General features: G+C 43.1%; 1 protein-coding gene across 7 annotated transcripts in view; it reads left to right on the plus strand.

Moving 5' to 3' along the window:
* Positions 1-24,339, plus strand: part of ANKS6 (ankyrin repeat and sterile alpha motif domain containing 6) — a 64,676-nt gene that overhangs the window by 30,222 nt on the left and 10,115 nt on the right. For 4 of the 7 annotated variants that reach the window (XR_004673395.3, XR_004673396.3, XM_034967864.3 and 1 more), the window contains exons 12-14: positions 9,445-9,631; positions 14,960-15,027; positions 20,388-20,504. Coding sequence is in view for 4 of the 7 variants with exons in the window: in XM_034967864.3 (XP_034823755.1) it covers positions 9,445-9,631; positions 14,960-15,027; positions 20,388-20,504 (372 nt within the window). In the remaining 3 variants the exon portion in view is untranslated. Of the gene's footprint in view, positions 1-9,444; positions 9,632-14,959; positions 15,028-19,970; positions 20,006-20,387; positions 20,505-24,339 lie in introns of all 7 variants that reach the window. The other 3 variants (XM_063593951.1, XM_034967865.3, XR_004673397.3) reach the window with 2 other exon arrangements.

Below are 24,339 nucleotides of genomic sequence, written 5' to 3' on the forward strand. Positions count from 1 at the left end.
CTCAGGGGAGGGTCTGGGGAATGTTATTCCTGCCAGAGCGTCTGTTGGAACCAGCCCAGTCCGGGGCTCATAGAAACCACAGTCTTAAATCAAAGGACACAGAAGTGGGCTTTCTATCCCAGCAGCAAAATAGAGACACGAAGTGCTTTTTCAAAGATAACCTTAGTAAAAATTAGAAGTTAGTATTCAAAATATGAGCCTCCTCAATCTGGTTTTTGTACTTTGCTTAAAATAACTCGCTGTAATGGTGGAATATCCACAAGGCATGGCATCTAGCAGGGCCGTGAATCAGTGTGATATGAGCTCCAAGAGACACAGCATAGGTGGCGTTAGAGTGTGCACCAATACTTCCCAGATCTCTGGAGGCCTAAAGGCCTACTAGATATATCAGCTTTCTATTCCTACCTTAAAACTCAGTCATTTCAAACAAAAACATTACTTAGCTGCTTGTGTGTCTGTGGGTCAGCAGTTTAATCTGGACTTATGTGGGCAGTTCTCTGGTCTGCAGGATCACTCACCTGGCTGGTGGCTGAGGTGGCCAGGACAACTGAGCCACATGTGTCTACAGCAAGCTTGGACATGTTCTCATGGCAGTGGCTGAAGGCATGGGTTGAAAGCCAATCAGGTTGTTTAAGCAAGTTAGTATGCCTGTGGCAGGAGAGCACACAGAACTACATGCAGAGGGAGGGGTAGAGATGATGTCATTAACACAGTCAGCCTACCACTCAACGGATATTGAGAACAATTCAAATATTTCACAGAATCCCAAATAATCTTATATTTACCCACCTCTTCCCCAGTATGTTGCCCATATGGTCCAGAGTATCATGTTTCTTTGCTTTTGGCTGGGATAGATCTGTGGGGATATACTAATTATCTCCTGCTTTATCAGAAATTCTATTTGGGATTGTCTGTCTTCATGGAAAGAGCAGAGAAAAGAGAGAAGAATTTATTAGTAGTATAGCCAGCTTTTTGGCAAGTCTTTCAAAACCTCAAGCAGGGTCTTCTTTTTCCACTCAGGCATATAATCAGCTAGAAGGAGCATTAAAGGCTTAGTAGGAAGAAAGATATATCCATTTATGCTTAGAAATCTTAGTCTATACTCTACTATATAATATGTCCAATTTTTAGCAAAATTTACAAGACGTACAAAAAGTCAAGAAAAACCACACTCCTTAGAAATGAAGCAATCATGATAATCAGATCTGACAAAGTTGTTAGAATATTTGACAGGGAATTTTAAATAACTGTGATTAATATGTTAAAGGTCCTAATAGAAGGTATAAACAACATGCAAGATCATATGGGTAACTATTTTAGTAGAGAGATGGAAACTATAAGAAAGAACCCAATGGAAATGTTAGAAATAAAACAGTAATGGAGTTGAGAAATACCTTTGACAGGCACCTCAGTAGACTTGAGGCCGCCAGGGAAAGAGTCAGTGAACTTGAAGTTAGGTCAGTAGAGTTTACCCCAACTGAATCACAAGAGAAGAAAGAAGAAACACATATAAAACATCAGTACTCAGGAGTCATGGCATGATATCAAATGCCACAGCATAGAGGTAATTGGAATCCCTAAAGGAAGAGAGAGAGGTGGGGCAGAAGGAATATGTAAAGAAATAATGCTTAAAAAATGAAAAGAAATAATGGTTGAGAATTTTCTCAAATTAATGACAGATGCCAAACCACAGATCCAGGAAGTTCACAGAACGCTCAATAAGGTAAATACCAAAAAGAATGTACCCCTCCATATTATGTTTAAACTACTGAAAACAAGCCAAAGAGAAAATCTTGAAGGCAGCCTTTTCTTGAAAGAAATTACATACAGAGAAACAAAAATAGGAATTACAGCAGACTTTTTGTCAGAAATCATGCAAATCAAAGACAGTGTTGTGACATCTTTAAAGCACTGAAAGAAAAAACTGTCACGTTGGCTCATAAAATGAATTGGGAAGTATTATCTCCTCTTCTAGTTTTCTAGAAGATACTGTGTAGAATTCTTATTACCTTTTCCTTAGATGTTTGATAAAATTTGCCAGGGAAACCATTTGGGCCTGCCGTTTTCTCTTTTGGAAGGTTTTAACTTACAGAATGAATTTCATTAATAGATATAGGACTATTCAGGTGTTCTATTTCTACTTGGGTGAGTTTTTGTACTTTGTATCTTTCAAGGAATTATTCCCTTTTATCTAAGTTGTTGAATTTATGGATATACAGTTGTTAGTAGTATGTATCTATTACTATTTTATTACATAGGATCAGTAGGAATGTCTCCTTTTTCATTCCTCATATTGGTAATTTGTGACTTCTCTCTTTTTTTCTTAATCAGTTTGGCTAGAAGTTTATCAATTTTATTGATGTTTTCAAAGAACCAACTTTGGTTTTATTGATTTTCTCTATTTTTCTGTTTTCAATTTCATTGATTTCTGCTCTTATCTATAATTTCTTTCCCTCTGCTTCCTTTGGGTTTTATCTTCTTTCTCTAGTTCCTTATGGTGGAAGCTTAGATTACAGTTTAGAGATCTTTCTTTTTTTCTAATACAGATATTTAATGCTATAAATTTACCTCTATGTGATGCTTTTTCTACATCCCACAAATTTTGATATATTTTAATTTTAATTCCATTCAAAATATTTTCCCCTTCTCTTGAGATTTCCTCTTTGGCCCATTGATTATTTAGAAATGTATTGTTTATTTTTCAATTATTTGTTAGTTTTCCAGAAATCTTTCTGTTGTTGGGGATTTCAGTTTAATTTGATTATAGTTCTGTTTCTAGTTCTATCCCGTTAAATGTTTTGAGGTCTATTTTGTGCCCTAGAATGTGATCTCTTTTGGTGAATTTCTCATAGGCAATTGGAAAGAAAGTGCATTCTGTTGTTATTGTTGGGGGAGAGGAGTTCTATAAATGTCCATAAATGTATAATTAAGTCTAGTTGGTTGTTACTGTTGTTCATGTCTTCTATATTCTTACTGATTTTCTCTCTACTTGTTCTACTAATTACTGAGAGAGGAGTTTTAAAGTGTCCAACTATAACTGCAGTTTGGTCAATTTCTCCTTTCAGTTCTGTTGGTTTTTGCCTCACGAGCTGTGTACACATTTAGGATTGCATGTCTTGGAGAATTGACCCCTATGTTATTATATTATTATAGAAAATCCCTAAGATTTTCTTTTCTCCTAAGATTGGGAACAAGGATGCATTTTTATGACTAACATGAAAAGAAAAATGACAGACCAGTAGCCCTCATGAATATAAATATAAAAATCCTTCACAAAATATGAGCAAATCTAATCCCATGATTAAATAAAAAGTATAATACCTTCTGACCAAGTGGGGTTCATCCCAGGAAGGCAAATCTGGTTCACCATTATAAAATCAATCATTAGCCTTCACCATATGAACAGACTAAAGAAGAATATGCAGAAAAAGCACTTAACAAAATTTAAAATCCATTCATCATTAAAACTCTCAACAAACTAGGAATTGAGGGAAACCTCCTGAATCTGACATAAAACACATATAGCCAGGATTATACTTGATGGTTAAGGATTGTTTTCCCCCTAAGACTGGGAACAAGGATGTTGTCTCTTACCTCCAACTGTCAACTTTGTACCAAATACTATGGCTAGTACAATAAGGCAAGAAAAATAAAAGGCATACAGATGGGAAAGGAAGAAACAAAACAATATCTGTTCTTAGATGACATGACTGTCCACATAGAAAACTGCAAAGAATCTACACAAAAGCTCTTAGGATGAGTAAGTGAGTCCAGCAAAGTCTCAGGATACAATACAGGTCAATATCCAGAAGTCAGCTGTATTTCTCTATAGTAGTAATAAACATTTAGCATTAGGACATTTAGAATGTTTTTAATTTGAAATTTTAAAAATATAATACATTTAACATGTATGAAATTGAAGTTATGTGAAAATGTATTATATGGAATATAATATAATACTTAGGTATAAATCTAATATGTGTGGAATCAAAAGGTCAAAAACTACAAAACACTGATAAAGAAGCTTAAATAAATGAAGAGATGGAAGGCTTGTGATTATGAAGATACCAATTCTCTGCAATTTGATCTACAGATTAAATGTAATCCCAGTCAAAATCCCAGCAAGCTCTTTTTGTAGAGATCTAGAAACTGATTATAAATTTTATATTGAGGTACAAAAAATTATAATAGTCATATGAAAAAGAATAAAGTTGGCAGGCTCACACTGCCTAATTTCAAGACTTACCATAAAGCTCCAGTGTGGTATTAGCAAAAGGGCAGACAAATAGATCAGTGGAACAAAAGAGAGAGCCCAAAAATAGACCCGCACAAGACAAGCCAAATAAACTCTTTTTTTAAAGGTACAAAGGCAATTCAGTGGAGAAAGGGTAGTCTTTTCAATGAAGAGTGCTGGAACAATTGGATGTCCATATTGCAAGAAAAGGAACCTCCACGTGTATCTCACAGTGCCAAAAGCATGATACATAAAAGAAAAAATTGGCAAATTTGGACTTAATCAGAACTCAAATCTTTGCCTGGCAAAAGATACCATTAAGAAAATGAAAAGTCATGCCACAGACTAGGAGAGAATATTTTCAAATCATAGATCTGGAAAAAGTTTTTTATCCAGGAACCAGGTGCAGTGGCTCATGTCTGTGGTCCCAACTACTCGGGAGGCTGAGATGGGAATATTGCTTAAGCCCTAGAGTTCAAGGCTGCAGTGAGCTGTGATGTTGCCACTGCATTCCAGCCTGGGCTACAGAGTGAGGTCCTATCTCTATAAAGAATCAAGTCTTTTTTTCCAGACTAAATAAAGAACCCTCAATTCAACAATAAAACATAAATGTAAAAATGGGCACAATATTTGAACAGATACTTCAAAGAAAATATAAAGATGGCAAATAAGCATATGAAAAGATGTTTAACCATTAGGTACTAGGATAATGCAAATTAAAACCATAATTAAGATAGAGCTATATACCTGTCAGACTGGCTAAGATTTAAAAAGGTACAGTTGCTGGTGACAAATGTGGAACTACTGGAACTCCCATTCATTGCTAATAGGAATGCAAAATGGTACAGCCACCTTGAAAAAGATAGGCAGTTTCTTATAAAACTAAACATTCACTTATGATATGACCCAGCTAACTGACTACTAGGTGGATTTTTTAAAAATTTCTCTTCACGCAAAAATCTGTGAACCTTTATATTAGTTTTAAAAAATAATCACCCCAAACTGGAAACATCCCAAATGTTCTTCAACAGGTGAATAGATAAACTAATTGTAGTACATTCATGCAATAATAGAACACAACACAGCATCAAAAAGGGACACACTATTGATACATGCGATTGCTTGAATGAATCCTAAAGGCATCATGCTGAGTGAAAGAAGACAGATCCAAAAATCTACAAATTGTGTGATTCCATTTATGTGAGATTCTGGCAACAGCAACACTGTAGGGATATGTGATAACAGTGAAATGTATATTTGGTCTTCATCCAGTTTTCTGTTATACAATTCCTAAATCCTTAGAATCTCCAAAGTGATGTCATTTTGTGTGCTAATGAATTGACTGATGGCTGGCAGCCCCTAAGTAGCTCCAGGATGGCAACCAGTCACAGCAAAGACCAGGGCAGGATTAGAGGGTAGGATTAGAGGGTTGAGCTTTTCACTCTACCCCATAACCTCTGGGGAGAGGGAGAGGGTTTGAAGGTTTAGTTGATAATCAGTGGCCAATGATTTAATTAATTGTGCCACCATAATGAGGCTTTCATGAAAACCTGAAAAGGACTGGGTTCAGAGAGCCAAACAGCTGAACACCTGGAGACTCCTGGAGGGTAGTATGCCCAGGAAGAGCGTGGGAGCTCCTTGCCCCTTCCTCCGTGCCTTGCCCTATGCATGGTAATATCTTTAAATTTTTATTTTTTTTCATTGACACATAATAATTGTACATATTTAGGGGGTACATAGTGATGTTTAGATACATATAATATATAGTGATCAGATCTGGGTAATTATATATCCATCATATCAGACATTTATTATTTCTTTGTGTTGGGAAGATTCAATATCCTCCTTCTAGCTTTTTGAAACTATATATTATTGTTAACTGTAGTCATCCTACAGTGGTATAGAGCACTAGAACTTATTCCTCCTATCTAGCTATAGTTTTGTATCCTTTTAACAAATCTCTTCCTGTCTCTCCCTTCCCACCTTCTAGTATCCTCTGTTCTACTTTTTACTTACATTGATCATCTTTTTAAGCTTCCACATATGAGTTAGAGTATGCAGTGTTTCACTTTCCATTCTTGGCTTATTTCACTTAACATAATGTCCTCCAGTTCCATCCATGTTGCTTTGAATGACAGGATTTCATCCTTTTTATGGCTGAATAATAATCCATATAAACCCATAAATGTAAGTAAGTGTTTCCCTGAATTCTGTGAGCCACTAGCCAATTAATCAAACCCAAGGAGGGAGTTGTGGGAACTCTGATTTATAGCCAGTCAAAAGCACAGGTAAAACAATCTGGGGCTTTCAATTGGCATCTGAAGTGGGGGCAGTCTCCTGGGACTGAGTCCTCAACCTGTGGGATTTGATGCTGTGTTTGGATAGATCATGTCAGACTTGAATTGGAGGATACTCAGCTGGTGTCCACTGCAGAACTGATTAATTGATTGGTGTGTAGGGGAAGAAAGCTCCATACCTTTGGTTACAGACACATTCTATGTTGATTGTTGTGGGGTAAGAATAGAGGAAAAATAGTTTATTTTTTCGTCTCTAGTCACAGGATGGAACATAGAGCGCTGTTTTTATGGCTTGGGATTAGGAGGAGGGATTAGCTAGAAAAGGACCACTTAAGGACATTCAGAGGATGATGGAACTCTTCTGTATGGTACCCTCTTGGTGGATACATAACACTATGTGTTTTTCAGATCCCATGGAATTGTGTACAACAGAGCTGTTTTTTACTGTATGCAAATTAAAAAAAACAAAATCAACCAGGAACCAAAGATAGAATGCAAACTATGACAGAAGATCTAAGTGTATTCAAATGAATGACCTAACCACATTGTAGGAGGTGGAGGAGAAAATCGTATGTTGAGTGGATATTAGGCTAAAGACAAAAAGTACTGTATACAAGTACTGTACTCTAGTTGATATTTTTTTTCTTACCAGGGTATGGGCTAACAATTCTGTTATCCTTACCAGGATATGGGCTAAAAATTTTTTTGTGTACATGTACACTTAACATATATACCAGGATTGAATAAATAAGTAGCAAAGTTTTTACTGTCAGAGACAGAATCAAAGGAAAAATGCTAGAACAAACTCTGTGGATGTTGGGTTGAAGTCAGAGGTATCGGTATGAATCAGTATGAGTGCATGCTTTTAAATACACAGAGAGTTGCACACACACAGAGTTAGTAGATATAAAAGTAGATATGGCTATGTGTGTATACATCGGTTAGTGTATATATGTCTTTGCTCTGTCCACTTTGAGGACCTAGAAGCAGTGACATCCCAGTACCAGTGAGCAACCTAGTACCCAGATTTTGGTTTCTAAATACCATTCTCTAATAAAAGGGACCTTGGAAAGCTTTGGAGAAGTGTTTTATTCTAGTACTGGGTCAGCAGAAACATAAGATGAGCTTAGAATATTTTGTGGTGTCAGAAAGTAGGCAAATACTTTTAAAAAGAAAGATTAAAAAAAAAAAAAAGAAAGATGGCGCATGTCAAAAGGATACAGGAGCCAACCCGAAAGATCTCACAATGGCCAAAGCTGTAATAATAAGCTACAAAATAACAGTAATATTGGATTATGGCCCAGAGCTTAAAAAATACCCATGAGCCTGTACTGATAGGAATAAATGATTGAGCAAATAAATAGGAGAGAAAGAACAACTCTTCCTTATAGAAGTATTACAGATAATAAATGTGGAAGGAAGGAGGGCAATAGAAAATCACCATGGGAACACCACTGTAACACTTGCCTCAGTGAGACTCACCAATGAATGCAAAATTAATGGGCAGAACCTTAATAAATATTTACCCAAAAAACTTCTCCCAAATGATATTTTATTTTGTATATTTATTTATTTATTTATTTATTTATTTTGAGACAGAGTCTCGCTTTGTCACCCAGGCTGGAGTGCAGTGGTGCGATCTCGGCTCACTGCAACCTCTGCCTCCCGGGTTCAAGTGATTCTCCTGCCTCAGCCTCCCAAGTAGCTAGGACTACAGGCACCCACCACCACACTTGGCTAATTTTTGTATTTTTTAGTAGAGATGGGGTTTCACCATATTGGCTAGGCTGCTCTTGAACTCTTGACCTTGTGATCCACCTGCCTCAGCCTCCCAAAGTGCTGGGATTACAGGCATGAGCCACCATGCCCAGCCCAAATAATATTAAAAAGAAAAATAGCGACTTTATAATGGAGAAACCCAGCAGACATCCCCTCATGTAAGTGATGAAGGTTACCATCACCAGTAATCAGATACTATGTCCTCTCTGCATAACGATGCACTGAATGGGCATATCACTTCATTGCCCCCTACATTCACAAGCACATCTAATTATGGGAAAACTTAAGATAATCCCAAAATGATGTGCATTCTTCAAAATACCTGACCAATATTTCCCAAGTGTCAGGGTCATGAAAGACAAGGAAAGACAGCGCTGTCACAGGTCAGAGGAGCCTACAGAGACACAGTACAGCTCCATGCAGTGTGGGTTCCTGGATCAGATCTTGGACCAGCATAAGGACATAAGCGAAACAGCCAGGGAAACAGAGTGAAGTCTGTAGTTTAGTTAATAGTGTTGTGTCAATGTCAGCTTGTTAGTTTTGATCATTATACTGTGACGATGTAGATATTAATATCAGGAAGCTGTGTGAGGGGTATGTGGGAACTCTGTTCTCTCTGTGCAGCTCTTCTATACGTCTAGAATTATTTTAATGTAAAAAGCCTTTGTTTTAAAGCTAACCAATGAGAAAAAGGGAAGAATACGTGTTCTTTGGTGTAGATGAAGGAGCATCAAGAGCAGAAAGAGACTTTGTGCCTCCCTAAGCCAGACTTTCATTTTACAGCTGGTTAACTGAGGCCCAGAGAGCTCGGGGGACTTGGCCAAAGCCACAATGCAAGTAGCTGGAGGGCAGGACTGGGATTGGGGGAGCGGGGCGGGGTGGGGAGCGGGGTAGTTCCTGACTCATAATATGCAGCTATTTGATCTTATCCTATCTCTGCTCCAGGGTTGCATTTTCCTCTAATTGTTCTGATAATGATATTTCTGCTTTCCATGTTTTTAAAAGTAGATTTCATAGTCTTGGTTAAACATCATGTTGAATCAAATACCACCCATGTTCCCTGTTGTGGGTGTCTTGTTTTCATCATTTCTACCCTACAGGTGATGGCTTATGTATTTGTCTTACTCTGTTCAGCAGAAATTGGAGACCAGCAAAAGGCCTCCATCTGGAACTTCCACTACCTCCAAGAGCACCTCTCCAACCCTCACGCCCTCCCCCTCACCCAAAGGGCACACTGCAGAGTCCTCAGTGTCTTCCTCGTCATCCCATCGGCAGTCCAAGAGCAGTGGGGGCTCCAGCAGTGGCACCATCACAGATGAGGGTGAGTCCCCTGAGGGCCTGAAACCCCACCTATTCCTCTCACCATGATGACCTGGCAGCAAGGAACTGCAAGGTGACCTTAATTGCTATAACCATCCTAGGTCAGGTTTTAAGATTTACGACAAACATGTCCCTCCTCTTCTCTGATTGTACCTTGTATTTTTGTCTTCACTATGCTAAAGGTATGGTAAGCTCCCTCAAAGAGTTTTTGAGTATAGGTGATTTTTGTTTACATGCACAAACATACACCCATGGAAATGCTTCTCCAACACGAACTTACTTTCCCTGGACCCTGTACCCGTCAGGATTCTTTCAGTTGCGAGTGAGAGAAACTCCACTCACACTGGTTCAAGGGAAAAAAATGAAACCTGACATTTCATTGGCTCATATGATGGGAGTGTCTAGGGTGTGCTTCAACCATACCTGAATCCAGGTGCTTTGGGAGTGTTTCCAGGTCTCAGGTAGGCTCTCTCCAAGTGGTGGCAAGCAGCTTCAGGCATACTTTTGTCTTCCCACCAATTTTTCAACTCCAGCAGAACGAGTGCTACTTTCTCAGTAGGTCCAGCAAAATCCCAAGTGTAAAGGCCATTGGCTTGGCTGTATTTATAATGACCTAGGTCAGTTGCCCACCCTTGACTATCTCTGTGTCCACAGGGGTGGAATGTGGTGATTGGCCATGCCCCTTCGGTCAGTTGTCTGCTTTGGAGCAGAGTTGGGGTCCAACCTACTGACATTTGTGTATTGGAAGTGGGAGAGAAATAGTTCCTCAAAGGAAAATTTGGAAATACTGTTTCCACGAGAAGGGGGATGGGTGAGGGCAAGCAAAAGCAGTTGATGTCTGCTGCAGCCAGGAGAGCCTTGGAACCTGCCTTGTGAATTATAGCCTCTGCAGCCCCCATGCGGGAATGATGAGGGAAGATGGAGTGGGTGGTAGGGCAGGAGCAGAGGCTTTGCAGTCAGGCCCCAGGAAAGATAAAGGCAGATGAAGAAAGGAATCCCATCCTTTTAAACTGCCCTCTAGAGGCCTGTAGGAGCTGGGAGGGGGGAAAGAGGGAGGAAGCTTTGGTGAGACCTGGGGTCCAGGCAGGTGCAAATCGAGGAGTATAAATCAGCAGGGAGGAAAATCTGATAGTGTTCGTGGCCCTCACAAATGCGTTTGCGGGCAGTTCGCTGCAGCTGCTGAGGAGTAGGGTGCTGAGCAGGTTCTGCTGAGCAAGATAAGTTGGAATCACTTGCACAGGCTCTAGTCTGTACTAAGTTGATAAATGCATGCTGCCACTGGTATCCTCCTTATTTGGGGGCTGCTTTTATTGTTTTGTGATATCCAGTGTGATCATTTATCAAGGCCTCAGAGATTCACCAGCAAACTCATTCCTCCCCAACCATATTTTCTATGTGGAGTCTTGAGTTCCACACTCGTGAATTCTCCCACCTCTGAGGTTTTCAGGAATTGAAGCCCCTAGAGATTCAGTTAGGTATTTGTGCCCCATTGTTTTCCAAAAAAGAGTGGAGACAGTGGATGTCTGTATGGACTGTTTGTACCCACTCTCTTTCCCTCTTGTTCATTATTAAAAATGGTTTGCAAAGTCCTAATTGGGATGAAAAAAGAAGAGGGCCAATAGCACTTTCTTTGTAGAATAATTTCTCTGGTTCATAAAGCTTAGTTTTCCTGTTGAGAGTTCCTGGGTCCTGAGGCAGCGAGCCCTGTGTCCTGTGGGTATATGATTGTTATAGGCCAGGGGCTGCAATCCATCCCCGAAGAGCTTTTTTTTTTTGAGACGGAGTCTTGCTCTGTCACCCATGCTGGAGTGCAGTGGCGCGATCTCGGCTCACTGCAAGCTCCGCCTCCCGGGTTCACACCATTCTCCTGCCTCAGCCTGCCGAGTAGCTGGGACCTCAGGTGCCCGCCACCACGCCTGGCTAATTATTTTGTATTATTAGTAGAGACGGGGTTTCACCGTGTTAGCCAGGATGGTCTCCATCTCCTGACCTCGTGATCCGCCCGCCTCAGCCTCCCAAAGTGCTTGGATTACAGATGTGAGCCACCACGCCCGGCCCCCAAAGAGCTATTTTTATTATATTCTTCTGGGAAATATTTGGTCCCAGTCAAGGACACGTGAGCTTTTCCCTGCCTCATGTCTCCATCTGCATTCCTCCTCTCTGGACTCCACCTGTTGAAGCAGCAAGGCTGGTGACAGCATCACCTTCTCAGCCTCACATTTGTTCCAGGAAATTTTCTTGGGCAGTCCCCTGGATGCCCTAACCTATGCACCCAGGGGAACTCACAGGGATACAGACACATTCAACATAATGACATTAGAGTGTAACACAAGGTGAGGTCATACCTGTTATCAGCAAAGCACCATGTGCCATGGTAGGCTCCCCTGGTGAGCGGACACTCCAGCTGGACCACGACGCTGGGAAGAGATGGGCAGTGGGGTGCCAGAGCTGACTGTTCAATTTGTAGGACATGCCCAAGCTGGTTGTTAAACACAACCATTATTTACAAATTACATGAACTTAGAATTAACTGAATTATAGAAATATAACAGTATATTGTACTTAAAATGTATTTTTTACTCATTTTTGTATATTTTATTATCTGTGCTCTTGAGGTTGTGTATATCTCATACCTGCAGTGTGAATACCCCATAATGATGTGTTCCTACTGCGCATCTCTGCTCAGCTTCACTTTCAGGGGCATTAGATTGGTAGGTTGAAATTGGCTATGATGGGGGTATTTACACCATGGAAATTGGCAAACACCATCAATCAGGGCTTGCTTTTTTTTTTTTTTTGAGATAGGGTCTTACTCTGTCACCCAGGCTGGGGTACAGTGGTGTGATCACAGCTCACTGCAGCCTCAACCTCCCTGGTCTCAAGCAATCCGGGGCTTGATTTGTTGTCTTATAGATATTGTCTACATGTAATCTAGGCAGTGATGGGAAAATGTTAACAATGAGGATTAAACTTAAAAGTATGTTGTATCTGTAACCGTTATCTTGTGAATAGCACAAAAAATTGAGAAAATACTCTTCCAGTATTTGAAAACCATTATCTGATTCAGCCAAGTTGCTCACCTGAAGTTCCAACGTAAGTCTTTGTTGTTTCTTTTTTATGTTTCTTGTTCATGTAAACAAAACTCTCAGCCAGTGTTCATGTTGGAACCATACTCCTTGGCTGTGGGTACAAGAGTAGGGCAAAAACAAATGAAAGCATTTGGTGAGAATCAATTGGCTATATGGAATTTATAAGAAAGAATATTGTATTTTTTATTATTTGTAAATTGTGTGCTATAAATCCTTTATATCAGTAAATCTGCAATAGATTTATGTGCCTATATACATGCATACATCTTCCCCCCGAGAACCAGTTGTTAAACATCTACCAGCACACCACCGTGGACCGAGGCTGCATGTGTAGGGAACAGCAGGAGCAAAGGTTTGGTGTCATGAAATACAACAGATTATGTGTGGATTGGGATTTGATTTGTCTTATACATCCTCGCTCAGTAGCCTCTCTACTGTGAAGCTTTCCCTAGTACCTTGGGCTGGGTCAGCTGTTCTCTCTGTCCCCACATCCCCCTGTTCTTGCTCTTCACCATAGCATGCACCACCCATGAGAAAAGTGGAGAGTGGGCGCCTAGCACAGGCCTGGTAGCTAGACCACTGGGCTTGAGTCCCTGCTTTGCCACGGACTAGCAGGATGACCTCACCCAAGATGTGGTATCAAGCCTTTCTGTGCCTCAGTTTCTCATCTGTAAATGGGGACAGTAATAGGATCTACCTCATTGGTGTTGTAAAGAGCAAGTGGGTCATCCATGTACAGGCTGGCTGATAGCACTGTGTATTAGCTTTCATCCTCCTCATCCTATCCTCCCAGCCACACTGAGCTTCATGACAGGGACCTCTCCATCCTTGCTACCTAGTGTCCATTGGGCACAGTGGTAGTCACTGCTGGAAGGAAGGAAGGAAGGAAGGGAAAGAGGGAGGGAAGGAGGGAAGGAAGGTTGGTTGAATGAATGAGTTAAGAAAAGAAGGAACCTAAGCCTCCTAATCACTTCTTTAAGCTGCATGCACTGCCTCACAACCTTTACACCTGCTCTTCCCTGTCTGGATGCTGCCTAATGCTCTTACTCCAGATATCTGCATAGCTCACTCCTTCATTTACTGCTCATAGATCACCTTATAGGAGAGTCTTTCCGTGACCATCTTCTGTAAAACAGCGTTTGTAAAACTGGAAATGCTGTCATTTACCTTGATGCTGCTTTCTTCTTCCTTGCTGTCTTGCCTATCAGCCTTTGTTTGTTTGTTTGTTTGTTTGTTTGTTTGTTTGTTTGAGACAGGGTCTTGCTTTGTAGCCCAGGCTGGAGTGCAATGGTGTAGTGGCATAATTGCAGCTCACTGTGGCCTGGGCACAAGTGATCCTCTTGCTTCAGCCTCCCGAGTTGCTGGGACTACAGGCACACACATCACACCTCCTGGCTAATTACTTCTAAATTTTTTGTAGAGATGAAGTCTCATTATAGTGCCAGGCCTGGTTTTGAACTTTTGGCCTCAAGTGATCCTTCATCCTTGGCCTCCCAAGGCCCTGGGATTACAGGCATGCACGACCTGCCTGGCCTCTGTCAGCCTTCTTATTGTCTGTTTTGGTATCTATTGAGTCCCCAGTTCCTAGTTTGGCAAATCCCTATTGAATGTGTGAGTAAATATTTCTCCAAGCCCCTCAGGTGCTGGTTTTGTCTCCTTTTCTTTATTCTCCCTGTTCTGACACCCCAAATCATCTTCTTGTGCCCTTGTGGCTCTGCTGTTCCACATAGATGCCTTTTTCCTTCAGGAAGGCCACAGCCTCTGCACACTTGAGCCAAACCCTGGCTCTGGTCTGAAGCCCACCATCTTCTTTCTTAAGTTCTTCCTCACACTAGCTAAGGACTTGCTGGCATTGGCATTTACTGCAGGCATTGGCATTTATGGTGCTTTCTCGCACAGAAGGCAGAGTTTTAGTTCTGGCAGCTGGAACTTCCAGAACTTGAGGGTCGCAGTCTGGAGGGAATCAGTCAGTCCTGGCCCAGACTCTCTGTGTCTTCACAGCCTGACGTGGAGTTTTGTTGATTGCTGAGGGCCTGCCTTGAGGGGAAGAGGGTGCAGGTAGCTCAGGACCCACCTCCAGCCTCATCTGCAGGAGTCCAGCTGAGATCAGCTTTCTGTGTTGGTGTTTCTTATAGAATTTCATTTGAAATAAGATTACCACTAGTTTATAAAGGTTTGAAGACCACTTTACCAAATTCTAAAATGTGTTGTTGTTTTTTTTTCACCTTTCCATCTTGAAGATGAACTAACTGGAATCCTTAAGAAATTATCACTTGAGAAATATCAGCCCATTTTTGAGGAACAAGAGGTAAGAATGCTCTTTTTGAATGTCAATTTAAATCTTACTGTGAAAGAAAAATTTGTCTAAATGTGTAGGTTTTCATTTTGCAAGCCTAGATTGATCTCTTGCACTGAGACAGTTGAGGAAATAGAATTCGTGCTCAGCGGGATTAGTTCAGTTTGTTATTGTGAAATCCTGGGGACTTATGGCTTGCTTTGTTATGATAGAATTTTGTAATTTTGAGCACTGCTCTCTCTAGAAAAGTTTCTTCCTGTCCTGAAAACATTTTTTTGTTGTGTGTGATTGACTGGCAGACTTATAGGCTTAAAGTGAGCTAATAGTAAACCCTAAGGAACCTGTGTTATGTGTCTGGATCTAGGGTCAGTGGTGGTCTGAGAGAGTTGCTATGTGTTTAAAAGCATTCAGATTCACATTAAAAAAAGAATACTGTTCTGCAGTTTGGCACTTCCTCAAAATATTAAACATAGAGTTACCGTGTGACCCAGCAGTCCTACTCCTAGGTATATTCCCAAGAGAAATGAAGACATGTGTCCACACAGAAACTTGTACACAAATGCTTGTAGCAGCATTATTCATGAAAGCCAAACTGTGGATACGACCCAAATGTCCATCGACTAATGAATGGATAAATAAAATATGCCTGTGCCATGGAATGTTATTTGGCCATGAAAAAAATGAAATACTGGCACATGCTGCAACGTGGATGAACCTGAACACATCTTGCTAAGTGGAAGAAACCAGTCACAAAAGGCACATAGGGTGTGCTTTCATTTATATGAAATGTCCAGACTAGGCAAATCTGTAGACACAAAAAGTAGATTCGTGGTTGCCAGAGAGTTGGGTGGAGGAGTGGGCGGGTAGAATGGGCAGAGTAGGGAGTGACTAGAATGGATACACGGTTTCTTTTGGGGGTGATGAAAATGTTCTAAAAGTGTGTGGTGATGGTTACACAACTCTGTGAATATACTAAAAATCATTGAATTGTATAAATAGGTGAATTTTATGGTAGATGAATTATATCTCAGTAAGCTGTTAAAAAATTTACTGCTTTAGCCAAGTAAAACTCCTCCACAGGCCCACCAGCCTCCAGGGTATAATCACTGGTTTAGAACATTCCAGTGAGCAGCTTAGTAGGTAAAAACTGACACAATTGCAGAGCAATCATGAGAATCACTCATTGTCCCCACCAGACTTGAGATGCAGTTGAGGAGCTCGTATTTTAGTTCAAGAAACAAATAGGGTGCAGTAGCTTTCCTCCTCCTGTTTGCTTTTCTACCATATACAGTCTGCCATTCCTGCCTCCTTGGTGTTTTAAACCTTAGCAGTGACTTTCTTCAAGAAATCTTTCCGTATTGCTGATCGCTGCCTGCTTTTGCTGATATGTTTATGCCTTCTTGGAGTGTACAGAGAACACATCTCAAAGTACACTTCTGCTTCTTGAAGTATCGTGTCCCTGGCTCATAGGGTGACATTTGTTCTGATTTATTGGCCTTTCCCCTTTTTCTGACCTGGCATGTCTGCGAGTTCACCTGTCCTTCATCGTTCAGAGGTTGTTGTGGTTATCCAGTGTAGGGAACGGGGGTATGTTTCAGCTGACGTACAGAGCTCCGAGAATGTTCACGGGGAGAGGAAGGCAGGCTGTGCAGATTTGCTCTAATTTTAGTAACTCACCCACCTAGAAGTTTCTGCAGCCTCTGGGGTCAGGGAGGAAGCTGGGGCCTGAGGCAGTGCCATGGGGAGGGCTGGCAGCCACTGGCTGAGGACCTCTCTGTGTGTTAGGTTCGTGTGAGGTTAGCTGAGGCAGTGCCCTTGTCTCTACTTGACACAGGTGGCTGTGCTTGCTGGGGGCCAAGCTCAGGGTCTCTTCCTTTTACTTAGTTTCTCTCTGGCAACATATGAGCTGGTTACACTGTAGGGGTGCACTCTCTATATGGACCCACAACCCAGTGTTTTCCTTGGAGGCTTTAGTAGGACTGAGGTTTTAACCCTGCTGATTGCCACCAGACCCAGTCACCACAGCTTCAGGGGTACTTCTCAGTCCCTTGCAAAAGGGCATGTAGATAGCACTTTTCCCTAGTTTCCAACAGTAAACAATTATCCCCATTAATAATGCACTTATAGTTATCAGTGAGAATATGGAAGAGGAATGAAGTTAATTCATGTTCTCATCTTGCCATTTTGAAGCTAAAGACAGACTAATAATTTTCATCTTTCTACCTGTATTAAGGTGGATTTAACTATGTGTATTGAAAAATACCAAAATAATGGTACCTTAAACAAAAAATAAGGTGATTTTTCCCACAGAAAGTTTGGAGATGAGTCATCTAGGCTCCTTCTAGCTCTCTGCTCCACCCCCACTAGTGTATGTGGCTTGTATCCTCAAAGTCCAATATGGCTACTGGAGCTCCAGCCATCACATCCACATTCCAGGCAGCAGGATGGAAGGAGACTGAAAAAGGACACATTCCCTCCTTTTTAAAGAGACTTCCCCAAAGTCCCACACAGTCTTTATTATATCTCATTTACCAAAAGTTTATCACCTGACAATACTTAACTGCAAAAGAAACTAAGAAATATGTTTTAACTGTGTGGAAATGTGCCCAGCTAAAAATTGGGATTCTGTTGCTTAAAAAAAATAGGGCATGAATATTGAAAGGATACTGGGATATTTCTGCCTTATTCCTGCTACCCCTTCACAAGTAGTTGTAGGAGAGGAATTCCGTCTCTGGTGCTCTCCACCTAGAATAAGCCCTGAGGGTTTGGCATCCCCCAGGGTTGACGGAGGTCAGAATTGGGAAGGTCAGTGCAGATGGAGATGCAGAAGATTGATTGATTGATGCCATCATTCATTCATTCAGCAAACGCATACTAAGTACTTGAGACCCTGCCCCTGCCAGACCCTCTGCCAGAGCCTGGTGCTGGGAAATGCAGATGCCCAGAATACTCTGGAGCCCAGAGAAGGGGGTCTATGAAATGAGGGCCAGAGAAGACCTGGGCTGAGAGCTAAGCTGAACTTTGGAGAAAGAGGGGGAACGGACCTGGAAGGGCATCTGGGAAGAGGGAGCAGGACTCATTGAGAGAGCCTGTGGTACTCTGGCTTGGCTGGGACTGGGCCAAGGCCAGTCCATCAGGAGGAGGGAATGGAGCTTGACCAGTCAGGGCCTGGACAATGTGGACTTGCTTCTGTACACCATGGGCTTGAGGTAGATGCAGGCTGGAAGGTCTGTAGCCTCTGGTGTGGAGGTGGACAGGGGTTGGAAGGGCAGAAGGGGAAGAATAACTGGGAGGGAAAGACCAGTTAGGAGGTGGAGGGCCCCTCACCAAAAGGGCAGGTGCTGAGGATGTCAGAATCGCTGAGGACTGGCCATGGTGCCACGCTGGACGTGGGGTCCCTGCTAGGGGTTGGGATGGTGGGGAAAGACTCGTGTCCAGCAGGGCGGGGGGCAGGTGGTTTCCATTCAGACTGCATCACCTATCCATTCAGCCCCTCAGCACTCCGTGAACTTTTATAAAACACCCAGGAGATGCCAGGAGCTTACTGTTGCCAGAGAGGTGGGGGTGCCTGCATCTCAGAGGGGGCTAAGGACTGGTTAAGGGAACAGACTCTTCCCCAGTGACTCAACCCTGGCTGAAGGTTTTTGTTTGTTTTTAATCCAGAAAAGTAAAATGACTGTTAACAGAGAAAAGGAGAGGTGGGGGCGGGGAAAATTTCAGAAAGAAAATCTCTATCCCTACATAAATCAAATGTTTTAAAGAAAAAAAATGTTAATCTTGTTAGGTATGAGGGAATATAAAATAAAGCCTTCTTATAAAGTGAAAGACTAAGGATTTTCAAGAAGTTATGCAAGTTTTATTTTAAATGACAGTAGCATATCTCTAAAGTATAATAGTATCTGGTAGTTTGTAAATGTAGATCATAAAGCTGTTTGTAAACTCTTTGTAGATCCCGCATGCACCCTGTAATTTATATGGTGGGATTGTTTGTGATTTTTCAGTGGGGAAACTGAGGTAAGGCACCTGCCCAGGTCCCCTGGCAGTGAGTGGGAATTGGCACCCTATCTGTCTCCAGGGCAGCACAGCCTCCTCCTGCTTAGCTCTGGCTGAAGACGTGGGTGTGGGCAGCCAGTTCTTTGTCCCATCTCCCAGATAAGCGCTGTTGTTGGAGTCTGATTTGTGAAGCTGTAGCATTGTCTGCAATAGCAGCTCCCCAGGGGGAAGGGCCCGGACTGGGGACCCAATCCCTTAATGCTTAGGGAAGGTCAAGTCATGTTAACAAGGGGGCTACTGCCCTCAGGAAAAGCCCATGAGGGAGGCCAGGGAATCTGCGGCTGAAGGGTGATGTGGCATTGTGGAGAACGGCGAGGATGCTGGAGCCCTCTGCCAGGGTTCAAAGCCAGGCCCTGCCACTTACTGGCCATGTTACATTGAATGCTAAAAAAAAAAAAAAAAAAAAAAAAAAAAACTCTCTGTGCCTCAGTTTCCCTGTCTCCAAAGTGGGGATAGTGATCTACCCCGCCAATGTCATGAGGGTTAAATGACTCCGTCTATCTGAAGTCCTCAGAAGGTGCTTTGCACACATACTGCTAACTGCCCTCCTCTGGTCTGACGGTGAGACTGGCTTCCCAGTAGACCTGGATTGGATCCTGCCAGGTGTGGACCCCCATGCCAGAGGCCATTGTTGTCCGACATGCAAGGTGATGGGTGTGCTTGCTTCATTGGAGCCACTTCTGACCTTCCCTCCACCTTGCTGAAGAGGAACAGGAGCCAGTGGAGCAGAGGGCCTGATTTCCTGTCCACGGGCCAGGCAGGGTTGACAGAGCCATTAGGATCTCACCCATAGAAACCAAGGCTTGCAGTTTTGAGATGCCCTTATTCTGAGCTCTGCTCTCCTTCTCCATGGCCCTCTCTCCTTTATTGCTTCTGCTTATTTCCTCACTCTCTTTCCACAGTCTGTCTCTGTCTCGTGTGTGGTGAGGGAGATGAGGTGAGTACTGCCATACGTTTGTACAGTATCCGATATTGTTAAAAGTACAGCAACATTGCAGTTACCTTTCTAATAGCGGGCCTTGGATTTCTCCTATTCTAGCCACCCAGATGACTATCCCAGATTTTTCTTACCTGGCTCATTTTAAGGGTCTTCCTAAAATGCATCTGTTCAGAAAATCCAAGAGCCAGATCTGAGGAGAGTTCATTTTTTAAAAATGTTTTCAACGAAACTCTAAACATAAAGTCAGGACTTAGAAGTAGTAAATCATCATCAGTTTACTACTAATAAGCACTCATAGCTCATAATCATGAGATTGCTGTTGTGACTGGGAAGAAACTGTGGCATCCAGCAGATGGTGGCGAATCCCCTCTCTCCCCAGGTGGACATGGAAGCGTTCCTCACGCTGACTGACGGTGACTTGAAGGAGCTGGGAATTAAGACAGATGGGTCCAGGCAGCAGATTCTGGCAGCGATTTCTGAACTGAACGCAGGCAAGGTACCGTTCTCTGTTTCTTGTATTTCCGTGTTTCAGACATCTGAGAGCTTCACCAGGGTCCTGGGATCTTGGGAAGGTCTTACTTCCTCTCTCTGACAGTGAGCAAGCACTCACTACCTCCCAGCATGGCCTTTTCCCTTTTCGGACTTCCCCCGTAAGGTTTCTTCCCAGATAGAGCTGAAATCTTCGCTCAGGTAATCAATGCACAGGGCTAGGTGTGGCCCTCGGGAGCACTGTGAAAGCAGAGCCTTCGAGCCTTTGGCTCAGACAGGCCCTGGGATCAGACTGGCCTGGGTTTGAATCCCAGCTCCTTCACTTATTCACTGTGTGGGGTGAGGCAAACACCTCTCTGAGCCTCACTGTCCCCGTCTGTAGGGTGGGGATGATGGTGGTGTGTCAAGGACTAAAATGCTCAGCAGAGCTCCTGGCATACAGAGAGCCGTCAGTCACTATTGTCGGCTTCCCACATTTTTGTCTCATGTTAAATTTCTCATCAGCTTTAAAGCTAAAAATATCAGTGCCCTCACCCCGCGCCCACCCAAAGGCACACACACACCAAAAACAAAAAAGAACCACAAAAATAAAAAAGACAAATCACCACTCACTTTGCAAGCTTCGTTGTAGTTGCTATTGGGCTATTGGAACTCCTTTGCTGTCTGCTTTTTTTCTTAATAAAGGGTGGCTTTTTTTTTTTCCAGGAACAATGCGCAGTACCTGTTTACCTGCTGCTTTTTCACACTTGGCCTAACAGCTTTCCACTTGTTGGACAATAGTCTCATGCCTGGAATTTTGCTATTATGAATATTGCCATAATGGACATCTCTGCCTTTTTCCTCTTTTTTTTCTTTTTTTGTTGCTGTTCCTTGGGCTGTGTTCCACGATATGTGGAGATATCAGAGAGCATGGCCACTTTTATGGTTGTTTCTGTATGTTGCTGGACTATGCACAGAAATATTGAACAGACACATACCACCAGCAGCAAATAAATATTTACGTAGTACTTTATCATCTACAAATCACTGCATACGTTTCCTCATCAGTCCTGTAGACAGCCCAAGGAGGCCGATGTCCTTACACTTACCTTGTCTGGCTGGTGAGGGTGCACAGTCTAGGGAGGGGAGCATGGTGCCCAGGTCACGCGGTGGTGGGCAGTGGAGGGAGACGCTAAACCGAGGCCTCCTGGCCTCTTTCTCTTCACCTCTCTGCAGCACTGTGCTGTGCAGAGGCGGCTCCTCTCAGCCCTGCCAGGATTGGAGGTGGTGGTTTTTGTTGTCACTGTCGTCATTCTTATTACCTGCCTGAAGGCTATAGGGTGATCCTTCAAAGGGATGCCCTTAGCATTGCCTTGGGCATCCCAAGGCCAAGTAGTTTTCCTCCAGTCTTTACTAGTTCCTTCTCCTCTGTAAATGGCTGGATTCTAAACATTTCTTGGTTGTTGCGTGGGCCTGGACCACCTCACTTTACATATAGGGAAGCCCAGGCTCAGAGTTGGGCAGTGATGCCTGACTTCCAGACCAGCACCGCTTCTGCTCTGCTGTTAGATGTCAAGGGGGAGGGCAGGGGGGTAAGGCAGGTATGGAGGTTGTCAGAGGCGGGCAGATCTCGGCTGTCAGGAAGGGCATCGTCCAGGAAACTGAAGCCTGAGGGTGGCTCACAGAAGGCGAATCAACCAAAACAATCTCTAAAGACTGGGGCATTGATTTATTCATGAAGAAGAGCCTTTATGTCTCAGGCACCATGCGGGTATTGACCATTCAGAATCACTCTGTGCCAAGCATTGTGCTCTGAGCATGTCACACATTATAGTCATTCATTTAATCCTTACGAAAGCCACAGAAGTCAGTTTCAGTTTATAGATGAGGAAACCAAGGCTCAGAGAAGTTGAGGAATTCACCCAAGGGCTCCAACTGCCTCAGTGTAGCTAACCCACAGCACATAAAGGAGAGGCAGGTGGTGCTGTGAGAGCTGGCTTAGAATCGGGGCTGAGAAGACATCCCTGAGGAAGTGGCAAGGCAGCTGAGACCTGAAGCAAGAGTGGAAACCACTGGTTAGAGGGGTAGTAGAAAAGTGCGGAGCAGGCAGAGAGAAGCACACGTGCAAAGGCCCTGTAGTGAGGTGTGCAGTGTGTTTAAAGAACTAAAGGAATGGCTGGAGTGCAGAGCAAGAGACATGACATGTGGGGAGGCCCAAGGGACAGAGCAAGGCCCCCAGGGTGGTAAAGGGTGACTCAGTCAAGTAAGGGAAAGGGCTTTGGGGAGGGGAGGTGGGTGAGTGATGGTGGGGCGGGGGAGGGCTGTGGCCCAGGCGTTAGAGGACCCTTTCTCCTCCTGGCCTCCAGAGGCCAGATGTGTGAGCCAAGGAGAGGATGGAGTGAGTAAAATCCAAGCTTAAGCCAGTTAAGGAAGAAGGACGGAAAAGGTTCTGGAGGCAGGGCCAGTGAGAGGACAGGCCAGGAGCTGATGCCACCAGATGGCAACTGCTAATGCTTCCAGAACCTCCCCTGTGCCCTCTGTGGCTACGGCCTCCTTGGCCCAGGATCACAAAAAGCAGACAGACTGGGCTAGTTTGCAAACCTTAGGAAACTTAACTGACATCATCAGAGTGAATGATATGACATCTTGAGCCCATCCCGATGGAGGACATTGTTCTTAAAGTTTATATAAACTAGAGCCTTTTTTCAGTTGCCTCTCAAATTCATCTCCCCCTCCCCCCCACCCATTCCCTCTTCTGCGACAGTCTGCATCCTATACTAAACAGGCCCCATCAGGTGAAGCAGAAGGGACAGCTGTTAGTGGTCCTGCTTAGGGGCCCAGCTCACCAGCTCACAACCAAGAGGCCCAGGTGCCTGTGACATGCCAGGCCAAAGGCACCACTCAATCCCACCTGTGTCCCCCCAACAGGCAGCATCCACCCTGCAAAGTCAGGCAGTTCCACACAGTAATAGGTGCAAGGGGAAGGAGCCGATCTGTACCACTTCCCTGGAGAAAGATCCTGTTATTCAAGAGTAAATAATACCAGATAAAGTCCTCTGGAAGGGAAGACCATGTATCATCATGAGTCATAGAGAAAAGGCATGTTTAGGAGAAGCGTAATAGTACAAAAGCAAATTTAACTTCTGCTGCATTATTTTAAGTTAGCACTGCAACTGCGTGCTGGTTCTTAGATGTGCAAAGAGCTCCTCAGGCCAAAGGTGGCTTCCAAGAGTCGGTTCACTGCCCTTACAGCCTTCAGATGCTCTGGGCCTTGGCTATTCTAGACTGGACTTGCCTGACCTTGACATCAAGGGTTCCTGCCTCTTTGATTTTGCTATAGGGCATGAACTTCTCTTTGTAACATTCATACTTTTTCTTTTGAAACGCAAGCTTGGCCAACCAAGAGAGAGTACCCATTGTGGCTCTAGTGCTGTGTACACATTAGAGAGCCCAGACCAGGACACATGAGACGGGGAGGCCCAGCTTTCCTTGCCCGCAGTGTCTTTCTAGCTGTGGTCCACAGCACGCTGGTGGGTTTTAGAATCCATTTAATGGGGCATGAGCAGCACATTTTAGAAAATAGAATAGAAAATAGCAACATGCTTTTGCAGATAGAAGGGACAAAATGTTTCAGTTACATACGTTTACATGAAAACAGGGTGTGATATAAAATGCTTTTTTTACACAATCAATAAGATTGAGCATTTTGGCCTAAAATTTTTTAAGTGAGTATTAACTAAAAACCTGGCTCATAATGTAATAACATCAGCAAGTCTTATTAAGCATAGTAATATTAGCAAAACGTTGTGGACCCTCAGCCTGCAAGCCACGTCACTTCCAGATGAACCCACCCCAGTATTGGA

This window comes from Pan paniscus, chromosome 11 (assembly GCF_029289425.2).
Source record: "Pan paniscus chromosome 11, NHGRI_mPanPan1-v2.0_pri, whole genome shotgun sequence".
NCBI classification, from domain to species: Eukaryota; Metazoa; Chordata; class Mammalia; order Primates; family Hominidae; genus Pan; species Pan paniscus.